The 19,063-nt window shown below is 52.7% G+C and overlaps 7 protein-coding genes across 7 annotated transcripts; 3 read left to right on the top strand and 4 right to left on the bottom strand.

Moving 5' to 3' along the window:
• Positions 1 to 130: 130 nt before the first annotated feature.
• P168DRAFT_271958 (proteasome activator BLM10) lies at positions 131 to 6,652 on the bottom strand. The gene is made up of 3 exons (XM_024835295.1): positions 6,401 to 6,652; positions 421 to 6,322; positions 131 to 358 (listed from the first exon to the last, which is right to left on the bottom strand). The coding sequence occupies exons 2-3, from the start codon at positions 6,253 to 6,255 to the stop codon at positions 296 to 298; spliced, it is 5,898 nt and encodes a 1,965-aa protein (XP_024691183.1). The 5' UTR covers positions 6,256 to 6,322; positions 6,401 to 6,652; the 3' UTR covers positions 131 to 295.
• A 594-nt stretch (positions 6,653 to 7,246) lies between these two features.
• On the bottom strand, positions 7,247 to 8,780 carry P168DRAFT_305868 (DUF409 domain protein; the record flags this gene model as incomplete). The annotated part of the gene is made up of 3 exons (XM_024838967.1): positions 7,247 to 7,655; positions 7,749 to 8,367; positions 8,432 to 8,780. The coding sequence occupies 3 exons, from the start codon at positions 8,778 to 8,780 to the stop codon at positions 7,247 to 7,249; spliced, it is 1,377 nt and encodes a 458-aa protein (XP_024691184.1).
• Positions 8,781 to 9,604: 824 nt separating this feature from the next.
• Positions 9,605 to 10,650, top strand: P168DRAFT_186934 (uncharacterized protein). Its single transcript, XM_024832988.1, has 2 exons — positions 9,605 to 9,725; positions 9,972 to 10,650. Exon 2 carries the CDS (start codon positions 10,000 to 10,002, stop codon positions 10,510 to 10,512), a length of 513 nt encoding a protein of 170 aa, XP_024691185.1. The 5' UTR covers positions 9,605 to 9,725; positions 9,972 to 9,999; the 3' UTR covers positions 10,513 to 10,650.
• A 613-nt stretch (positions 10,651 to 11,263) lies between these two features.
• Positions 11,264 to 13,598, top strand: P168DRAFT_186972 (uncharacterized protein). The gene is made up of 2 exons (XM_024832989.1): positions 11,264 to 11,440; positions 11,537 to 13,598. Exon 2 carries the CDS (start codon positions 11,575 to 11,577, stop codon positions 13,336 to 13,338), a length of 1,764 nt encoding a protein of 587 aa, XP_024691186.1. The 5' UTR covers positions 11,264 to 11,440; positions 11,537 to 11,574; the 3' UTR covers positions 13,339 to 13,598.
• A 222-nt stretch (positions 13,599 to 13,820) lies between these two features.
• On the bottom strand, positions 13,821 to 15,077 carry P168DRAFT_291734 (aldo/keto reductase). Its single transcript, XM_024837464.1, has 4 exons — positions 15,041 to 15,077; positions 14,449 to 14,956; positions 14,206 to 14,363; positions 13,821 to 14,167 (listed from the first exon to the last, which is right to left on the bottom strand). The coding sequence occupies exons 1-4, from the start codon at positions 15,052 to 15,054 to the stop codon at positions 13,858 to 13,860; spliced, it is 990 nt and encodes a 329-aa protein (XP_024691187.1). The 5' UTR covers positions 15,055 to 15,077; the 3' UTR covers positions 13,821 to 13,857.
• An 87-nt stretch (positions 15,078 to 15,164) lies between these two features.
• Positions 15,165 to 15,941, top strand: P168DRAFT_186878 (uncharacterized protein). Its single transcript, XM_024832987.1, has 2 exons — positions 15,165 to 15,475; positions 15,613 to 15,941. Exons 1-2 carry the CDS (start codon positions 15,360 to 15,362, stop codon positions 15,815 to 15,817), a joined length of 321 nt encoding a protein of 106 aa, XP_024691188.1. The 5' UTR covers positions 15,165 to 15,359; the 3' UTR covers positions 15,818 to 15,941.
• Positions 15,942 to 17,358, bottom strand: P168DRAFT_187076 (carbonic anhydrase). The gene is made up of 2 exons (XM_024832990.1): positions 17,223 to 17,358; positions 15,942 to 16,691 (listed from the first exon to the last, which is right to left on the bottom strand). The coding sequence occupies exons 1-2, from the start codon at positions 17,233 to 17,235 to the stop codon at positions 16,066 to 16,068; spliced, it is 639 nt and encodes a 212-aa protein (XP_024691189.1). The 5' UTR covers positions 17,236 to 17,358; the 3' UTR covers positions 15,942 to 16,065.
• Between the last annotated feature and the right edge of the window lie 1,705 nt (positions 17,359 to 19,063).

A 19,063-nucleotide genomic window follows, 5' to 3' on the forward strand; every position in this document is an offset into this window, starting at 1 on the left:
CGTGGCTGATACATGGCACGTGATTTGTGTTTGATTATGTAATTGTGTAGATGGTGACCGCTTCAGCCAGCCCAGTTTTGACTACGAGAGTTATTTATGTTTGCTTTGGAATTACTTTTGTTCTATATTCGTTTTGTGAAAATGACTAATAACTTGTCTTGGGATTGCCTAGACAGGTCATTAGGCCCTAGCCTAGGTACAGGATAAATACTTGAAAAATGGATTACTACAGCCCGCAGCGTAGCACGATGATGAAGTGCATTGCTCGAGCGAATGGGTTGTTCACTCCTATACACTAAGCAAAGTAGCTCTTCCAAAGGACACCGGAGAGGTCCTCGAGCTGATCCGAAGTGAATGACTGCGTGGAAGAAAAGAGATATTAGCCTTGTACCTTTGGGGGGGGTCCGAGTGGTAACTCACCTTTGCATCTATATGCCATGTATCTTGTCTTGTCTTCTTGAACTCGCTGATGATAGATTTTACGCTAGAGCCGACAACGCCTGGATCGCTCGCGGCGCGGACACTCAGGGTTGTGAGCGCCTCGGGCATCCACAAGGGCGGTGGGCTGCTGTATGGGAACGCCTGGATGAGGGCGCCCAGACCCAAGACGGCGCCGTGTCGCAGAATGACGAGGCGGGTGTGTTCGGGGGTGGGAGTGCCGGCCCCGGAGGGAATGGGAGATGACACGCCCGAACGGAAGACCTTGGGCCGCTTCGGGAAGGGTTGCTGGACCAGGATCTTTGTGAAGCGCTCTTGCAGCCTGCGGACCATTTCGTCGCGGAGAGACACGGGGGAGCAGCGGATCATGCCAGATAGGGTGGCTGATGCGCCGGCTCGCACTTCGTGCTGGGAGTCGTTCAGCATGCTGGCTACGCATTCGAATAGCTTGTCGCGGTCGCCGACTGAGAGCAGGAAAAGACGGCGGAAGTAGATGATCTGGATGTTGATCATCACTCTCAGACGTTGGTGCCATGACGGCGAGGTTTGTCCGATATGGATGAGGGATTTGATGAATCCTGAATCCTGTTCGGCAGGGTATGGGATGTTGGGAAGGTGGCGGAAAACGTGGTACGCCAGGGACTGGAGCTCCGGGTCCTCCTTCACGTCCATCATGTGCAGGAGTTGGCCGGTGAACAGGTCGGGGAAGAACGGGACGAGCTGTGTGCATTCGAAAGACGAGAGGGTAGAATCCAGCCAGAGAAGCACCGTCTTGCAACCGGAAGTGTAAGACGACGGCGTCTGTTGGCCGGGCGTTCTCTGTTGCCGCCACTGCTCAATCCGACTGAAGATATCGCGGATCATCGTGGTGAAGTTTTCAGTCGGTAGATAGGGGAAGGTCCCGACCGATGAGGCCGATTCTTGCGCGGTAAGGAGTTGCTTCACGTCGGCGTACGATTCGTGATACCTTGTGCGATAGATCGAGGCAAGAGTCTGGCCCATGGCTTCGCGAACGCCCTTGTAGGGGTGATCGAGATGTGCGAGGAAGTTTTCCACGATGGGTTTCTCCAGTTGGAAATGCCACCCTGCGTCGATGATAGACTGGTGGAGAAGGTTGATCTTGGAGCTTTCCTTGAAGGCCGCATTCGTAGACATGTCTAACCGGAAGCTCGCCAGCCAGTCGACCAGCGGCCACGCCCGTCTCGGATCACGACATTGAAGGATCATGTGGAGGAAGGTCGTCCAGTAGCCAGAGTTCTCAGGCGTCAGTCCGTCGGTAAAGATCTTGCGAACAATCGGGAAAGCATATTCCCACACCTGCGTCCGCTTGTCGACGCTTGTGTCCGCAACTGAGCTGACCAAGGCACCCAGAATCTCCGCAGTCGCTCGGTGCTGGTGCTTATCACTGCCATCCTCAAACACCCCCTGGATCTCCTCTTGGATCTCCTCAAACGTAGCAGCGGTGAGTCCATCCCGGAGCATCAACTCAAAAGCATAGAGCAGCATCATCGCACAAGGCATGCGGAATTTATCGGCACTGGGATCCCGAGGCTCTTGCTTCAAGTACATAAAGAACTTGGAGAACCATTTTCTATCAAACCGCTTACCAAGCTGGCCTCGCACCTGCCACTCCTGCTCATCATATTCAATATCACGCGCAACGTTCGACTTGTACGCAGGCATGTTATCGCCCCAGACCAGCCAGCCAGGGAAGTCGTGGTCGACGTAGTACTCCGCTTCTGGATTGGCGAAGCTGGCAAGATATTTCTCGGTCCAGCCCTTCTCATAGCGCTCGGTCGCCACTTTGATCTTGGAAGGGAAGTTCTGATGACCCAAGATGTAATTCTTGTAGTCATGGCCGCAAATCGCCCGTACGTCCACCATGGTGAACAGTGCGATGAGCGCCTGGGAGTACATGCCGCGCAGGCCGGGGTGATCGTCAATCGACCCGCGCATGACCAGCTCGACGAGGTTCTCGCTCGCGATGTAATCGAACCTGAGACCCATAGTGATCACGATCGTAGCTGCGCGGCTGGCAACCTTCCAATGGGATACCCGTGCCAAATCGACTAGCTCTTCAGCAAGGCCGGCCTTCTTCTTCTCGATCAGGACGCGCTTGCCGTTGATGCTTTGGCGCTTCTGAGTGATCTGGTCTTGAACATCTTGCTTGGGCGCAATGGCTTCAATGATGGCCTGGTCAAGGATAGACATTCTCTCCATGGAGCGACCATAGTCCATTATCTGAAAGACGGCACTCGAGCAAATCCTCTGGACCGACGGCCTGTCCACCGCACTAGCATCGATGAAAGTCCGGACCATGGTCGGCGTGTATTTCCAGTGGCGGCCCAAAGTCTTCGCAACGCTGCTCAGGAGGAGCGTAAACAGACCGCCTTTTATCCGCGCATAATCATTTTCCTTGATACCTTTCTGCAGAGCTTTCAGCAGGGGCGGAATCACGAGGACTCGCGACCCCCAGACAGCCTTGAAAGCGGATTCACCGGCGCTCTGGGCATTACGGCGAGTCTCGGTATAAACAGAGACGCAAGATTCTGCAATGTCCAGGAGGAGAATCTCATCCAAGCGGGACCGACGGCGGGGGGCCGCATTATGTCTCAGACGCTGAAGGTGGTACACGTTGGCCCGTCTGACGAGCAACGGACGCGGGTAGTCTTTGCGGATCCCGCTCATCTTATAGGGGTGGATATCTGCCGCGAGAAGGCGCGTAACTCGATCCAAGACATGGGCGGACCTCTCAATGCCCACATCGACAAACCACGATCGGTATGCCGAGTACAAAGCAGCGAAGCACGGCACGTCATCTTCTTGCTTGTCGGACAAGAACCGGTGTACGTCGTGAAGGACCCAGCCTGCTCTCTCCCGAATATCATGGATGGTGGTGTACATGGGGTCGTCCTTTTGTAGGGGGTAGCCGGTAGGGTATTCGAACGTCTCTCGGACAGTTGAATCATCAGAGCTATCTAGCGCCTCGTCGGAATCATCCTCTTCCTCGGCACGTACCGCGCCTGAAGTCGCCTCAGAGCCGACCATATCAACGTCGGTTCCATCTGATGCGCCTTGCTTCGTTGTCGATGCGGCTTGGGAATCAAAGAGGATCGATATGCCGGACAAGATAAGGCGAAGCAGGATCAAGTTCCGCGTCACTTCATCGGACCAGTCCTTGCCGCTTCCGTCTCGCTTGACGCTAGACGTCTCGTTGGTCAGTGCAGTCAGCTGCTTCAAGGCAGTCTCGGCTTGGTTTTGGAATAGCTCGACGGCAAAACTGATCTCCTCGCGCGTTGGAATATGCCACTTGATAGTCAGATCTTGTGAATCGGGTTTGTAGCCCCAAAGTTCAGGTCGCATTCCCTTGGCCAGGGCGCTAGGCTCGTAAAGGGAGAAATCCGCAGTGTATGTCCCTGTCAGGTTCAAAAGAAGATGGTGGATGAAGTTCGAGATGTGAACGGTCGGGATGCCGCGGCACTTCTGTTGCATATACACAGCGATGTCGAAGAGCTCTTGCTTGTGGGCCAACACGGCATCTCCAACGTGAACCACACACATGCTGAGCATGCTGACGTTCCAGACTAGTCCACGATCCCGCGGCAAAACATCAGTCCCCGTTGTCCGGGTGGACCCAGCGCCGTTGTCGTCGATCTCGGTGCGAATGGCCTGTATCAACACGGGGATGAACCGCTTCAGGGCCTTCTCCGGGTCAACCTTGCATATGGAGTTACAGATGAAGGCCATGGCGTCCCGGGCTTGATGGATTACGTGGTTGGAGATGAAGTCAACGACCTTCGACAAGGCTATGTCGTAGTATTCCGGGGCAAGCGATGACAAAAGAGGCATGAACGTGGCGGGAAGCGTGTTCACAATGTTCTCTTCGGGAGACCCGTTCCGCACGCGGCTCACATCGGGCAGATTCTCCAACAGAGTAAAGACTCTACCCAAGAAGGACACGATGAAATCACCAAACCCACACGTCGACGAGCGAAGGATCATCTCCTCGGTCTGGTCGTCCAAGTCCGTCTCATAGTTCAGCTGGATCTGGACGCCTTCTTCCTCCATCCGTTCCATCTCGCCGGACACCCATTGGATGGCCAGCATGCTAGAATTGACGTCTTCCCGGCCCTTGGTTAGATCGACCAGAGGTATGCTGTAACACGCCGACTGGATAAAAGACAGGGCGTGCAATGACTTTTCCAGGTCATTGGCGTCCACACCTGGTAAAGCGAGCCCCAGCAAGGTAGTCATATGGCAACGATAACCCTTCGACCGCGCAATAATACGCGATAGAACCTGGAGCGCGCGCAATGAGGACATCGTGCGGTGAACCTCGACCAGCCCTTGCAGGGAGGGGTAGATTCTCTGCAGGGCGCCCGGGAGGATCAGATGGGGCTCCAAGAAGGCAAGGCTCTGCAGGGTGGAGAGCGAAAAGCTCATGGCGGTGCCACTCTTGGCGTAGATGCCCATAAAGACCACGTCACGCAGGCAGAGCACAAAGCGGCGCTTCAACGGCTCCGTCAGTTTCCGCTCGGGTGGGATCTCCATCTCGCCGCTTTGCTCCCGGTTCCAACGCATGACGAAGAAATCCGAAAGATAGTACACCAGCTGGGACAGGGTCTTTGTCCAGCTGCCCGTATTGGACGGGTGGAAGAAGGTCTCCACGGCTTGGATGAGGCCCTCGAGTTGGGTCAAAATGGATTCCTCTGCGTCGAGACACGCCGGCGAAAGCGACATCACCACCCACCGGGCAATGTGGTGGGCAACCGGGTGCTTGCGGGTATCGCGGTCCAGCATGATGCCGAGCCCGGACGAGATGTCCACCAGGGCACTATACGGAGAGGTCGACTGCCCCACGGGAATCTCCAGCAACCGAAGGATGGCGGTGAAGATGAGCGACGACTGTTCTTTGTTGAAGATACCGTACTCCCCGAAGGGGATTTGTTTGGCGGGTAGAGAGTCGCGAGCCAGCCGGGACAGATAATCGAGGAACGTCATGTCAAACGTCTTTGACCTGTTCACCAGCGACCAGAGATGGAAGTAGGTGGGGAGGTAGTGTCGCGGCAGCAGATCTTCTCTGGATTCCGGCGGAGGCGACGTGGGGAGCAAGAGATTGATCAACCCGGCGACGACGAACGCGCCCTCCGAGAACGACGTGGTGTAGTGCGGCAGGAATTCTTCCAGCATTGCGGGGAGCTCACACGGGTCGATGTACAGCTGAACAAACGCGCAGAGCTTGGTCAATGTCTTGATGTTTCGCTTGAGGTTGGTCGAATGGACCAGGCCCGACTCCGTCGGCAACACAAAGGTCTTCACCTCCCTATACAACGGCTTCCAATCCAAGACGAGGTCCTGGACCGGTCGCAGGTAGTGTTTGCGCTTTGTCAGGAGCATGAACATGCTGGTGAAACGCTCCGCCACGCTCGGGTCAATGCCCGGGGCCAGCGAGAGCTCATAGTAGAGTTTCACGAGATTGATCCGGTCCCTACGGTTCGGGTCGAACTTGAGGGACAGCCATCCCCGGAGCTCCCGAGTCCAGTGCACGGCCCCGGGATTGAAGTCACCGGCTTCCACCGCGATGTAGAGTTGATTCAAGATCTCCCGTAGGTTGCGGTCCCTCCGCGGCTCGTCCTCCAGCTGGTATGGCAGATATTTGAAGTATGGGTAGGCCCGGGGACGGACGCGCGCCTTTTGCTCGTCGTCTCCGTTCACCCCTACAGGGTCCCCGCCGGGCGAGGTGGCTCGTGAGATTTCATGCGCATGGTGGAAATTTTCCGATGTCAGGATCGCTTTGGGTCCGGAATGATGATCCATCGTTGCGGCGACCGTTCGGCGTTTAGAGCGATACGGGGATTGGGATTGGGAGTGTTGTGGGAGAGGCCTGGTAGAACGGCCCGTCGGTCAGTCGGGATTCCTCACACTTTGCTGAATCATTGCGGTGACAATTGAAGCGACCTACTTTCACCATGAAGCTGGTGGCTAGATAGAGGGTACCGGTGGGATCTCAAAAAATTCGACCCCTCAGCATTGCTCGCGTGGGCGAGCGACGTCAGTTTAGTTACGTCGACCAGCCGAGCGACCAGAAGTGGCAGGAGATCTGGCAACGTCGAGTCCGTCTAGCAGGGAGATCTCTTTAATTAAGAAAAGATTGAGCAAAAGAATTCCGTTTGGAACATGAGCTGCATCAGTCGGGACAATGCGCAGCTCTAGTGTCGTGGGGTAGAATAAAGAATCAAATGGCAAGCAGATTGAAGTTGGAGCGGCAGCATCATCATTTGGGGTTAGGTTAGGTTAGGTTTAGGTCAGGTAGTTTAGCTCGGGGGAGATAGCTGATGACATAATGCTTTTCTGACGTACGTAACCACCCAGCCTAACTGAACCCTCGAACTACATACGTAGTAGCCTTAGAGAGCTCGATTGAGTGTAGTAGAAAAAGAGGATTCGTATGCATTTGTTGCCTGAGAGTAGTAATGAATAATTATCCTTCTAGTGTGTGGGAATTCTAGTGTGTGGGAATAGGTTTTCTCTATCCTACCTGGTTTTTTGGGCACGGAACAGGTAAATAAATATTTGGCTAGAGTTCTAAAAAAATAAAATAAAATAGAAAAATGAAAAATGAAAAAGGCAATCAATTCATGTTAAGCAATCCGATAAGAAAGGACAGATGTAGAATTGACCCAGTCATAATTGAATTGTGCTTTACCTACGGAGAAGTTGACGTCACGTGCTGCCAACAGTGTACTTAAACTATATATCGATAATGATAACGTTAATAAATAGATAAAATGACATTATTGAATAGTACCTATGCAGGCGGAAGGAAAGAACCAAAAAGAGTGGCCTGAACCAGCCCATACATCACCATGCTGGTCACCGCAACGGGAAGAGCCCGACTGTGTTTGCTTTCAAAGCCAGAGAGGATCTGATAGGCAATGTACCAGTACCACAGGGGATACCCAGAGGAAATTCGGTTGACAATCTGGACATGGTAACTGGTAAATGCCAGAACGGCGAGAATGCCCTGCGGAAGAGCAAGCCGGATGAGCAGGGACGCCATTGTGGATGAATGGGCGGCGGTGGATGCGGGAGAACCGAGGGAGATGTCTCCCTTGCATGCCCAGATGGAAGACCAGCATAGTAGGACGAGCATCGGGAGGGCCAGCAGGAACAGGGGAAGGTTCGATAGGGTCCAGTAGCGAAGGAAACCGACATTCCTATATCACGATCAGTAACATGATACACAAACATAGATAAGTAAAAAAAAAAAAAAAAAAAAAAAAAAAAAAGAGAGAGAGAGAGAGACTAACCAGTACTGTTCCTGGACCCAACCATAGATACTAGGGATGAGCCTCTGGCACCAAGGACGCAACGTCTCTCCGGCGGTGCAATACGACAAGTAGGCAATCACTTGGGGAAGAACGAAGCCCAACCCGACAATACAGCCACCGACAATCGTGACAGCCAGGCGAAGACAAGCTTCTTTAGACGGGCCACGCGAAACAATCGCCCAAGCATACACCAGCGCATCGTACGCAAATAAGATCCCGCTGAGGACACCATTGCTGCGCACCGTCGAGGCGACCGCGAAGAGTCCCGCCGCCAGGAGCAACTTCGCATGGCTCGAAGCTCCCTTCCGTGCCCGGGCATCAAGAAACGCGGACGAATAAAGGTAGAAACCCCCGATGTTTAGCATCGCGAAGAGGGATTCTCCATATGGTGCGGAGAGGAATGCCCCCGCGGGCGAGATGATATGCAGGATGGGTGTGAGGAAGCATAGAAGCTCCCGCGCGCGGGAGTGCTGGCCGAAGACATTGACTGACAGCCGGTAGAGAGCTAGGACTGATAGGTAGTGGGATATGTGGGAGACTGCGATGCCCACTGCAGTGATCACGGCAGCCTCGCCCACTCCGTTCGATGGATGGAAAACTATACAATAATAAGTACCAATTTCTAGATACCCCTTTGGGGTCCAACGGACAGGGAAACACACAGGACGCGAGAAAGGCGAGGATTCTAGTATATCCATAGCCAAAGGCCCACTCTTGCTCAAAGACATAGCCCCTCTCGGCAATATGCACAAAGTAGATAGAATCCCACCGGGTGAATTTCAACAAGGCCACAATAGGGGCATGTTTAGTGTCCCTCGAGATGACATCACCGGTCCCGGAGCTGAGATAGGGCAGGAGACCGGTGGAGGTATCGTAGCCCGGGCCCGGGCACCCAAGGACGACCAGAAAGATAAGGGCTTTCCACAAGCCGAAAGCTATCGTCAAGCTTCGGATCGGGTGGGAGAGGTGTAGCAGCCGGGGAGATCCCGGTGTTGTTGCCTCGTTGGCCATGGCCTAGCCTTAGGGATGACCAACGTAGCGATTTGGAATAGTCGAACGGGTTGGTCTACTAAAGTTCGGCGAAACCCACGCAAATCATCAGCCTAGCGGGTTCGTTCGTTGACAAGACGGCGATTCCGATATGGGATTTGTCAAGACGGCGTCGGTCTCGGTCTCTCGCTCGACCGAGGCTGGACTGCAGTGGGCCAACTAGTGATGCCAAGACTTGTGCACCAGTGTCTTATTCATCTGCATAACTCCTTTTGTATCAGAGAAGCATCTACCCGTGAGCTACTCAGAGACTCAGTCAGTCTCAGGATATACGACATGATATGATGATCATACTGATCATTTCGTTCTGCAGTCGAGATAGAAACGGTGTTTTAAAAATACATCCCATCATCTCATCGCCACACTGTGGATATGCTCTCCACCGATGATTCTACCATCCTTGCTGGGATCAGCCCACTCAGCAGTTGTCGGTTCAGCCCTATGGGCCGAGTCCATCCTATAACAGCTACCTTGGGTACTACCCAGACCGAACTGGAGTATCTGATATTTAAAAAGATGTCACCATGATATTATTCTGATTACTATTCTTTACTTGGCTCATCTTGGCGACTTGCCAAGGATCATCCATGATTATGATTATACGTGCGTCTTGGTATGACCTAAGGAGAACAGCATCTGACATGTCTTACAGTCGGCCAACTGTCTGACAGTGGCGATGGGAAGGGCCGATCGACTGACTCATGATGACAGCCAGTTTTTCCCTGCTTTCTGTTCTTCCCTGTTTGATTAGTTTTCGTGTATTGCATTTACATGCCTTCTATCCGTATGGTGTATACTGTCTACAGACAGTGGTACGTTATCATATCGGACGCGGAGATTAGCTCTCGTGCCGGACGGATCATGTTATTCTTATACTGATCATGAATTTTAATCAACTAGGCCGAGGTCAGTGAAGAATCGCTCTGATAACTTGATAAGGATCGGGCAACCACGCGATGTGCAGAAAATTTCCATCCTTCCGCTTCTCAGATCCATCTGGACAGTGGATCCCCACAGACCGGTCACTTTTTCCCCTCTTGGCTGACCCGTGGATGCCAAGAACTGCAACTCGCCTGGTCTGGGCCAAAGGGGCAAATTATCCTTCATTATCGAATCTTATGGACATGTCTGACTGATTTGACTTAACTCCAGAAGATTCCTGTTGTCGACTTTTGTGTGGATGGACGGCGAAGGACTGTATGATAATAACAAGAATATACTCCGAATGAGATCACCGAGTCATCACTATAATTATCACGAGGAAAAGAGGGGAAAGAAAGTATCAAATTGTTGGCGCCTATTCTGGAGACCTGGCCGAACCAACGAGTCGGCGTCCATGGCACCATCCGGGCCCTACCGGCGAGTCGGAGTCCGTAGTCGCCGTGCTGAAGTAAGAATCACGAACTGTGTCAGGATCATGAGCCATGTCAGAACTCTAGATATTAGAATTAGAGCTGGAGATCCATGTCAGAAGACCCCTTTTTTTTTCATCCCGTTCTTTCATCCAGAAGAAGCAATAAGACAGTCGGAACTCGGAGCGATTGAATCAATGAATGCTGTGGACGCTAGAATTATGAATGGAAGGTTATGCCCTGCTGAGCTAATCGGAAGGAGGATAAGCCGGATCCGTATCCGGGCAATGGGATCCGAAAGATCGGCAACCAAGAGGGGTCAATTTATGTTGATTTTTTGACAAATGAATAGTCAATGGTTAGTGAGTGAGAGAGACCAGAGATCGACCAGAATTAGTGCGAGTGGAAAGAGAAACCCGATCAGTGGAGGAGATTTGGTTTCCATGGTCTGCCCGCTGTACTCCTGCATAACTGAGCCTTATCCATCGGGCTCCTTCATCTTATTCGTCTGGTTCTCTATTACTATTTTTTTTATATATATTTTTAAGATTCCTGATTTTGTAATACTTATTGATTGATTTTGATTTTTTCTTTTGAAGTCTGAATAATCCTATGGATGTATACGATCAGGCAAAACCCAAATAAAGTGGATTCTTCCTCTCTCTCGCTTCTTTCTTTGACCGCCATCTTCTCATACTTCCCTACTATCCAACCTCAGGCACCCGGATATCTCCTACCTCCGGTATTGACTTCCATACAATCCTTTGCCGATATCCGACTCTTTTCTTCACGGCTCTCCATCATTCCGGTTGACAACTTGACATTGAGGTTTAGAGATATTTTAAGGCGGCTGCAGCCTTGCTCTCCCTTACACTGATCTCTCTCTCCGACCCGCTTTTTGTATACCAGTTGCCAGCCCTTCCCACTGACGTTGCACACCTTCGCCTTACCTATTCTCTCCCTCTCTTCCCTCCTTCCTCTCCCACTTCCATCTTCTTACTGCCTCTCTCTCTCTCTCTCTCTCTATCCTTCCCCTCTCTTTCTATTCCTTTACCTTTCCTTTCTATCCAGTCCTTTCTTTCCTTCCTAATTGCACTCAATTCAACCCTTTCCTTTCCCTCGATTGCGTCTCGTTATCCAACAAACCCCGGTTTTCGTGCTGGCCACAGGATCTCCTCGATTCAATACGCTCTCTTCACTCCCTCGAGCTCCATCAACCCGTTCAATCGGACTTGCAATTCTCTAACCCAGTCCACCGTTCGGTGGTGTGTCGAACGGGGTCATTCCGGATCCGTCAGGTGTGACACCCGTCGCAGGCGATCGTCCCGCAATCCCACCCCGATCCTGTCAATGGTCGACGGGACGGTCGATCGCAGCTGGTCTCTTCGCATGGGAAATAAAGAATGCTTCTCAATTTAGGCCTCCCAGCGAATACCGCCGCAGCCCACGAGTCCGACCTCGTTGTCTCCAACCCCGTCTCCCAACGATCTAGTCCCGTTCACGGCTCGTCGCGTCCCGTCTGCTTTGCGACGCTGCCATTATTGGGGCTGGACGATCTATACAATCGCTACCGCGGTGTGCCGCCAGGAAAGCTGCCCCCGACAGATCAACCTGCCATGTCGGGGAGCTCGGTCGACTCGCTACCCATGAGCGACGCAAATCACTCGACCGTTGGACCCGGTCTCGCCCGTCCGCGGATCGGCCGTGCGCAAACCCATTCAGTTAGGAAACAATCGTCGCGCGCGAAGACGTCATACCAATTAGCCCACCCCGCGGGCCACGCCCGTCACCGGCGACTTAAACTCCGTCCCAAGCTCCTGCTGCAAGTGCAGCGCGTCTCCCCGACCTCGCGCCCGCTACCCGTCCTCGATGTCCTTCCCTCCTCCGTCTTCCTCCCGCGACTGGCGCGCAAGTTCCCCGCAATTTTCCGGGGCAAGAAAGGGCTGGGCCCGAATGACTTGATCGTCGTCGCCAGCGATCTCTACGAGCCCGCAGGCGGCAGGGATATCGCCGAGCGGCAGTCGACGTCGGATGACGAAAGCGGCGAGCATCGGGAGGTCATCGCGACGATCTGCCAGCTGTTGAAGGAGAACGCGCTGTCCCAGGGGAAGACGGAGATCTGCCTCCGTGACGGACCCGTCTGGGAAGCGACCCCCCTCTCCAACGGGTCGTATGAATTTGTGGCCCACACCGAACAGGGCATCCAGACCGTACGATGGGTGGTGCGGAATGGGCGGAATCGTCGCGTGTCGGCGCCCCCGGGGTCTACTCTAGCGGAGGATGGCCGGCGGTTCACCTTCAGCGTCATCGACCCCACCACTCGACGGCACCCAGTCCTGGCGAGCATGGCACGTAACCACTTGGAGGTGTTTCACGAGTATTCCATGCCCAGCAGTGCGGGCTCGACCGCCGCCTCCCCCACCTCCGGCATGTCTGTCGTGAGCGACCTCTCCGAGGCCGACATCGCGCTGGATCGACAGCCCATCCCAGTGGACGACTACCTACGGAAGTTGATCATCGTCACCAGCATCTGGGTGGCCATGCGCGAGGGCTGGTCGCACAGCTTTCGCTACGACGATTCGGCGCTGGCGCTGAACCCCAAGGCCATCTGCGGCTCCCGACACGACCTGCCCATGACGCCACAGAACGAGAACGAGCCATTTCCGAAGGCACAGATCGTTGACCCGGATGGATTGCGCATTGGCTTGAGTTCCCGACGGCCAACGTCTAGTACCTTACCCCCGAGTCTGTCAGTTCCGAATTCGCCTGTGGCATACGGTCGCCTAAATAAGCGCTCGAACTCGACGGGGGCGGCTTTTATCGAACGGTCGAACCGACGCGCATCTGGGATCGACAATGGGCCCAATCGGCATAGCGGACTCTGCAGCCCGCGAGGGGTATCCCAAAACCGGAATTCCGAGAGCAACCCTGCAGTCCGAGCAGTCCCAGCAGTCCCAGCAGCCCCAGCCACCAATGGCCAGACCCGATCGCAGCGGAAGAAAACTGACTCGGATGATCGAACCCCGCAATCTGGAGCACACTCTGGGGAGGCTTCCCGGTCTATCCCCGGGCGTGCACCAGAGCCCGAGCCCACGAAGGGAAAATGCCGGCGCCGCCTCAGTCATGTATTTGACTGTTTAGTGCGAAGGAACAGCCACCGCCACTAGCTAGTCATTGCCTGATTCGCAGTTTGAGCTTGATTATGCTCAGATTGTACGGTTCGATCCTCACAGGACTGGGCGAGTCCCACGTTTCCTATTTACAGACGGCATATCCACGGCCAGGCGCCGAGACACGGACCCAATCTTTTCTCTTCACATATCTCAACCATTCCTCTCTTCACATTCCTCACTCGTTCCTCTCTTTACTTTCTTTTTTACTCTTTTTTGCTCTTAAGCCATATGATTCCCCATGAGATACCGGTATGGCGTTGTTTGTGGTGATTTAGGCGTGATCTGTATGGTAGTGAACGTATCGAATCTATGCTTGCGGATGTCACCGTAGTTAGTATTAACAATGGATTACAAGTAATATGTTCTACATTTCTACACTGTTCTGTTAACATAGATATACGTACGTTATAATTCGAAATGGATACAACTTAGTATTTACCAACACAAGTATCCCTAAGGCACCACTGCCCTCAACCCCTAAACCTAACCACTCATACTATATGTATGTATAATCTACCTCTCCAAAGCAGTCAACCCCTTCGGCACATACATCTCCTCAAGATACGCAATCTCCTCAGGACTCAAAACAACCTTCGTAGCCTCAACAGCCTCATCAATCCTCTCCTTCGACGAGAGCCCTAAAATGGGATTCACACCCCTCCGACCCAACGACCACGCAATCGCCACCTGCGCCATCGAAAGCCCCCTCTTCCTCGCAACCTCCTCCACGCGCTCCACAATCGCCTTGTCAGCTTCGCTCTCCCGCCCGCGCACAAGCATCTTCAGCGCCCCGTCCGTCGCCTCGCGCGTCGACGACCGCGCGCTCCACGGCCGCGCCAGCACGCCCGCGCGAGAGGCGACCACGGGATGAGGCCCACGCCGGAGTCGTTGCAGTAGGGGATCATTTCGCGCTCTTCTTCGCGGGCCAGCAGGTTGTGGTAGTTTTGCATGCTGATGAATTTGTGCCATCCGTTTTGGGTGGCTATGTTTTGGAGGGTTTGGAATTCCCAGGCTGCCATCTATTATATCACCGTTAGTATATACATATATAGCTATCGCTTTGGATAGCCATATACCCAGAAAGTAAGTGAGGGAAGGACATACAGTACTAGCCCCAATATACCTAACCTTCCCACTCTCAACAACATCATTCAACGCCCTCATGATCTCCTCCCTCGGCGTGTCCCGATCCAGGCGATGTATCTGCAACACATCAATATACGTCCCGAGGCGCTGCACACTCTCCTCAACCGCATCAAAAATATGCTTCCGCGACAGCCCCACGCGATTCACAAACTTCCCCTCATTCCTTCCCGACGTCGAGATAGGAGGCTGGCCGCCCGCGTCGTCGACGCCAAAGTAGCACTTGGTGAGAATGACGACGCGGTTGCGCGGGATGTTGTACTGGCGCAGCGCCTTGCCGAGGATTTCCTCGGATACGCCGTGCGAGTAGATGTCGGCTGTGTCCCAGGTGTTGATGCCGCGGTTGTAGGCGTGTTCGATGAGGGGGAGCGCGGTGGATTCGTCGAGCACCCAGTCTTGCCAGGCGGGGGTGCCGTAGGACATGCAGCCGAGGATGATTTTGGAGATTTTGAGGCCGGACTTGCCGAGGCTGGTCACATTCTATTAGATTTCTTGTTCTTGTTCTTTTTCTTTTTCTTCCATTGAGGTTTGGTGGTGGTGTTGGGTGACGTACTTGACGTATTCCATTTTGGCGGTGCGGGGTATATGTTCTGTGTTCTTTGTTAACACTTTCTGATATATAGAAAAGTAGGGAGATAGCTTTGGCTCTATACTACTTACATACCGTTCGATAGTATTGAGTAGTGTATATATGATATACAGAGTAGTAGGAGAGTATTCACAGAACGATCTATTTCATGGGGAATACATACCCCTCAGATCGAATCCCCGATTAATCAGCCTATCTGCCGACATCCAAAGCGACAGCCGATCTCTAACCGATCGACAGTCTCCAGTATTCCCGGACCGTCGACTCGGTTTAGAAAGTCGGGATGTCTTCATCTCCAGTCTTAGTCTTTTTCAGTACGGCACAACCAATGCAACAACTAACTGGTTATGCTGCCGTAAGGGCTTCTTTCTCTATATATATCAAACTGGCTAGTACTGTGTTAGTAACCCCCTCTCGGGACTAAACGTTCTATCTATCCGAACTGGGTATACTGTTGTCTTAACAGTTATCCCTCAGATCAATATTGAGAAATTAGGGCTAAGAGGTCAACTGATTAATGGATAAACATAATACAGTCTATGGATAAAATGTACAAAAAAAGTGACTCCTCAGGCACCGTGTTCGGACCCGACTCGGCCGAATCTAACCGAATCCGGTAAAAACGGCCTGGAAATCCAGGAGATTCAGGCAGTCGAGATTAAGTTAGTCATGACTACTGAGAGAGTCGTATATTTGGGTTGGAGGTTTCCCTTGATCTTTCTTTCACTTCCTCTATTGTGATTTTGTGGTAGTTTTGTCGGTCGTTGGAGTTCAATGATGTGTGATCTGGCCGAGAGCTACCTCCACTTATTGTATGATGTTTCTACAGTTGACACTGGGAATGGATGGAAAGAGTTTGATTGTCAATCATGACGCTTCGCTCTCTAAACTTTGCTGAACACAGGAATCTTGTCTAGCGCAAATCATCCGACACGCGCTAGAAAGAAAAAGGAGATATATGAATGCCTATTGCTCCGTCTTCAATGCTATCACTCCGTCTTATACGCAATCAACCGCGCCTTACCCGCCTCCTCCGGCTCATCAGTATCCATAGGGCGAAGCACCCCACTCCCAACATCATATATCAGACCATGCAACTGCAGCCCGCGCTGCTCAACAGCCTCCAACACCACATTCTTCTGCTTCAGCAGCCTCAGACCCTCCTGCACGTTCAGCTCCGCCAGCCGCAGCATCGCTTCCTCAGGCGACAGCGACTGCAGCGTCGCCAGGTGCTGCTCGCGCAGCTGGCGCAGCGGCATCAGCCACGGGTCGAGGATGCCTAGCTGCTTGTTGCCCATGGCGGCCGCGACGCCCCCGCAGCAAGTGTGGCCGCAGATGACGACATGGCGGACGCGCAGGTGGTGCACGGCGTACTCGATTACCGCCGAGGAGCTGAGGTCTGCGGCATGTAACACGTTGGCGATGTTGCGGTGGACGAAGACGTCGCCGGGCTTGAGGCCCAGCATGGTTGTCTCCGGGCATCGCGAGTCGGAGCAGCCGATCCAGAGGATCTCAGGTTGTTGGCCGGCGGCTAATGTGGGGAAGAGGTCTGGGTGCTGTTGCGCGGTCTGGGCCGCCCATTCTTTGTTTCGGTTGAGGGCGGTTGTCAATCGGTCTGCGCTTTGGTCAGTACGAGCAAGTGGGTTGGGCCGCATGGCGCTGATGATGGTGCAGTAATTGGCAAGTACGTCGGGTGCAGTTGGGGGCTCGCGCATGTGATGCTGGGGGGAAAGGAACTCCTGCTGGTTGACCTAAAGGGAATACAGCAGCCCTGAGGTCACAGACCAGCCTCGTGGGGTTTATGATGGAGGGCAACAGGTAAGTGATGATGCTAATGGGAATTAGACAGGTCTAAATCGAGTCAAACACGTGACTCAGCACATCAACAAAGGGAAGCAGAGGACGAGCAGAGACAGCAGAGACCAGCAAGACAGAATGGCTTCAAAACGACCATTACGCTTGCTAAATAACTACCCGAAAGCCAGGAAAGACCGAGCAAAGAAATCATAAACGCTGCGCGATGAGACTGCTGATGATACGAAAGACAACAAAGCGGAAAAAGAGATGTGACAACCCCCGCCCAACAACCGACGCGGAGGCTAAGAACAGCAAAGAACTGCCATAGTCGCAGGGATTTCAGACATACCTTGCGAAGTCATTATGAATGTGAGTGGCGAGTGTCAAGAATCTATACATTAACGTTTATCTATCCAGGAGTATACAAGAAGAAAGAGAGGGGTGGGTTGTGAGCATCTTGGCGGGCGGACGGCAGAACCCAACTCTTTAAGAAGCCCCTGTCAGCCGACATGGTCTGGTCATATCACGGTGGCTCGCATGGGTGAGTCGGCTACAAACTGGGCTTATTACGGAGTAGCCCCATCTATGTCGAGTATGAAAGGAGTTGGATGGGTCCTTGTGTATGGTGCCGGTACATACCTACAACCACAGGTATGGTAGGGACCGACTGTGATGATGTTGATTGGGCGATTACCACGAACTGGATAGGTTACTCCAACCAGACATTCAATACTGGTTTGGATGATCGGTTAGCCTATATTATTGGCGTCAGGTCAGTACACTGGAAATTGACTGGATTATAGTAGTAGTACGCCGACACTGTTCAGCTGGATCATGAAATCGCCATAACATATATCGTCTGTCTGCTCCGGAGAATGCACCATAGCTCTCAGAATCCCTTCAACACTACAATACTACTATATCCACATCCGCAATAAGAAACACCTCCTGTGGAGCTGTGTTATCTCCCTCCTCTTTGGCCCAAATATCATACGTTTTTTGGAAAGCCTAGCCACAATACTACGATCTCCAACCTCTACCCACTCTCTACTCGTTCTCTATCCGTTCTCTATCCGCGGACATCCGCATGATTGGAGCTAATGGCTAAGATTGAGTCAAGTGGCTAGCCGTTAAGGAGAAGACGACCCAGGTCTTTGAAAGGAATATGCCTAGGAAAATTCACATATACTCCATGGTAGAGGACTCATCCAGCCAATGCGCTGAACAAAACTGACCGTGTTTGTCAATATAAACCGCCGATGTTGAGTATGGGAGCATGCCTCTATGGTGTCCAAATAAAGCTACAACGAAGGTGATCGCTCACAGCACTCTTTCTATTTGTGTCCTGGAACCCAGGTGGACCCCCCGGACCCGCTGGTTCCAAGCTTGTCCATCATGACGTCTTGACAAGAAGGGGGAGAAGGCTGTGATTGTTGGATTTTCAGACCCTGAAAATCTATCCCACTGCGGGCAGAGTCAAGGGCTTCATGAACTAATGGGTCTTGGGCTTGCTGATTGGGTCGACGATTAGCAGATTGTCGGTCCTGACGACATGCTGTCAAGTCGTAAACCAATTGTCAAGTGGTAAGCCAGTTGTAAAGCGGGTGTATGAGCCGGTCATGTCGAGTCTTGGGAATGCTCCACGTCCGCTTCATGCAGTATAGCCCACGAGATCCGTACGTTGTTGTTGATACTTCCAACAGCTGCAGTTGGTTCTGTTTCAGCCTTGCTTGATTCATATTATAAAAAAGAAACAATGGAACAGGCACAACCAAGACGGGGACATATAGTACCAATCCTACCTCAATATCGACATGAGCGATCATTCGCTGCTATAGACCGGGGCATACAAGCCCTGTAGCCACGCCATGAAACACTCCCAGTGTCAGAAGTAGTGAGTGGAGTACCTTAGAAGTCAGGTATCTAATACTCGTCACTGCCTTAGGTGTGAGTACCACGGCGGAAGTGCCTGAATGCCTGAGTGCCTGAGACGGAGGATCACCAGCCTGGGGCAGCCTGAGGCACCCATCCACGTCCTTCAACTTCCTGGTTGTGACGCTGAGTAAACTCATCCAACACGACCGCAATCTTGTTACTTTCTGGCAATGGATTGACTTTCCCTTTTATCTGGGGCTATTTGAACCATCCATTCCTCAGACGAGTGGGTCCTCTCCTCTTCCCCCTTATCGA

The sequence above is a fragment of the Aspergillus campestris genome (assembly GCF_002847485.1).
Source record: "Aspergillus campestris IBT 28561 chromosome Unknown P168scaffold_9, whole genome shotgun sequence".
Taxonomy (NCBI): domain Eukaryota; kingdom Fungi; phylum Ascomycota; class Eurotiomycetes; order Eurotiales; family Aspergillaceae; genus Aspergillus; species Aspergillus campestris.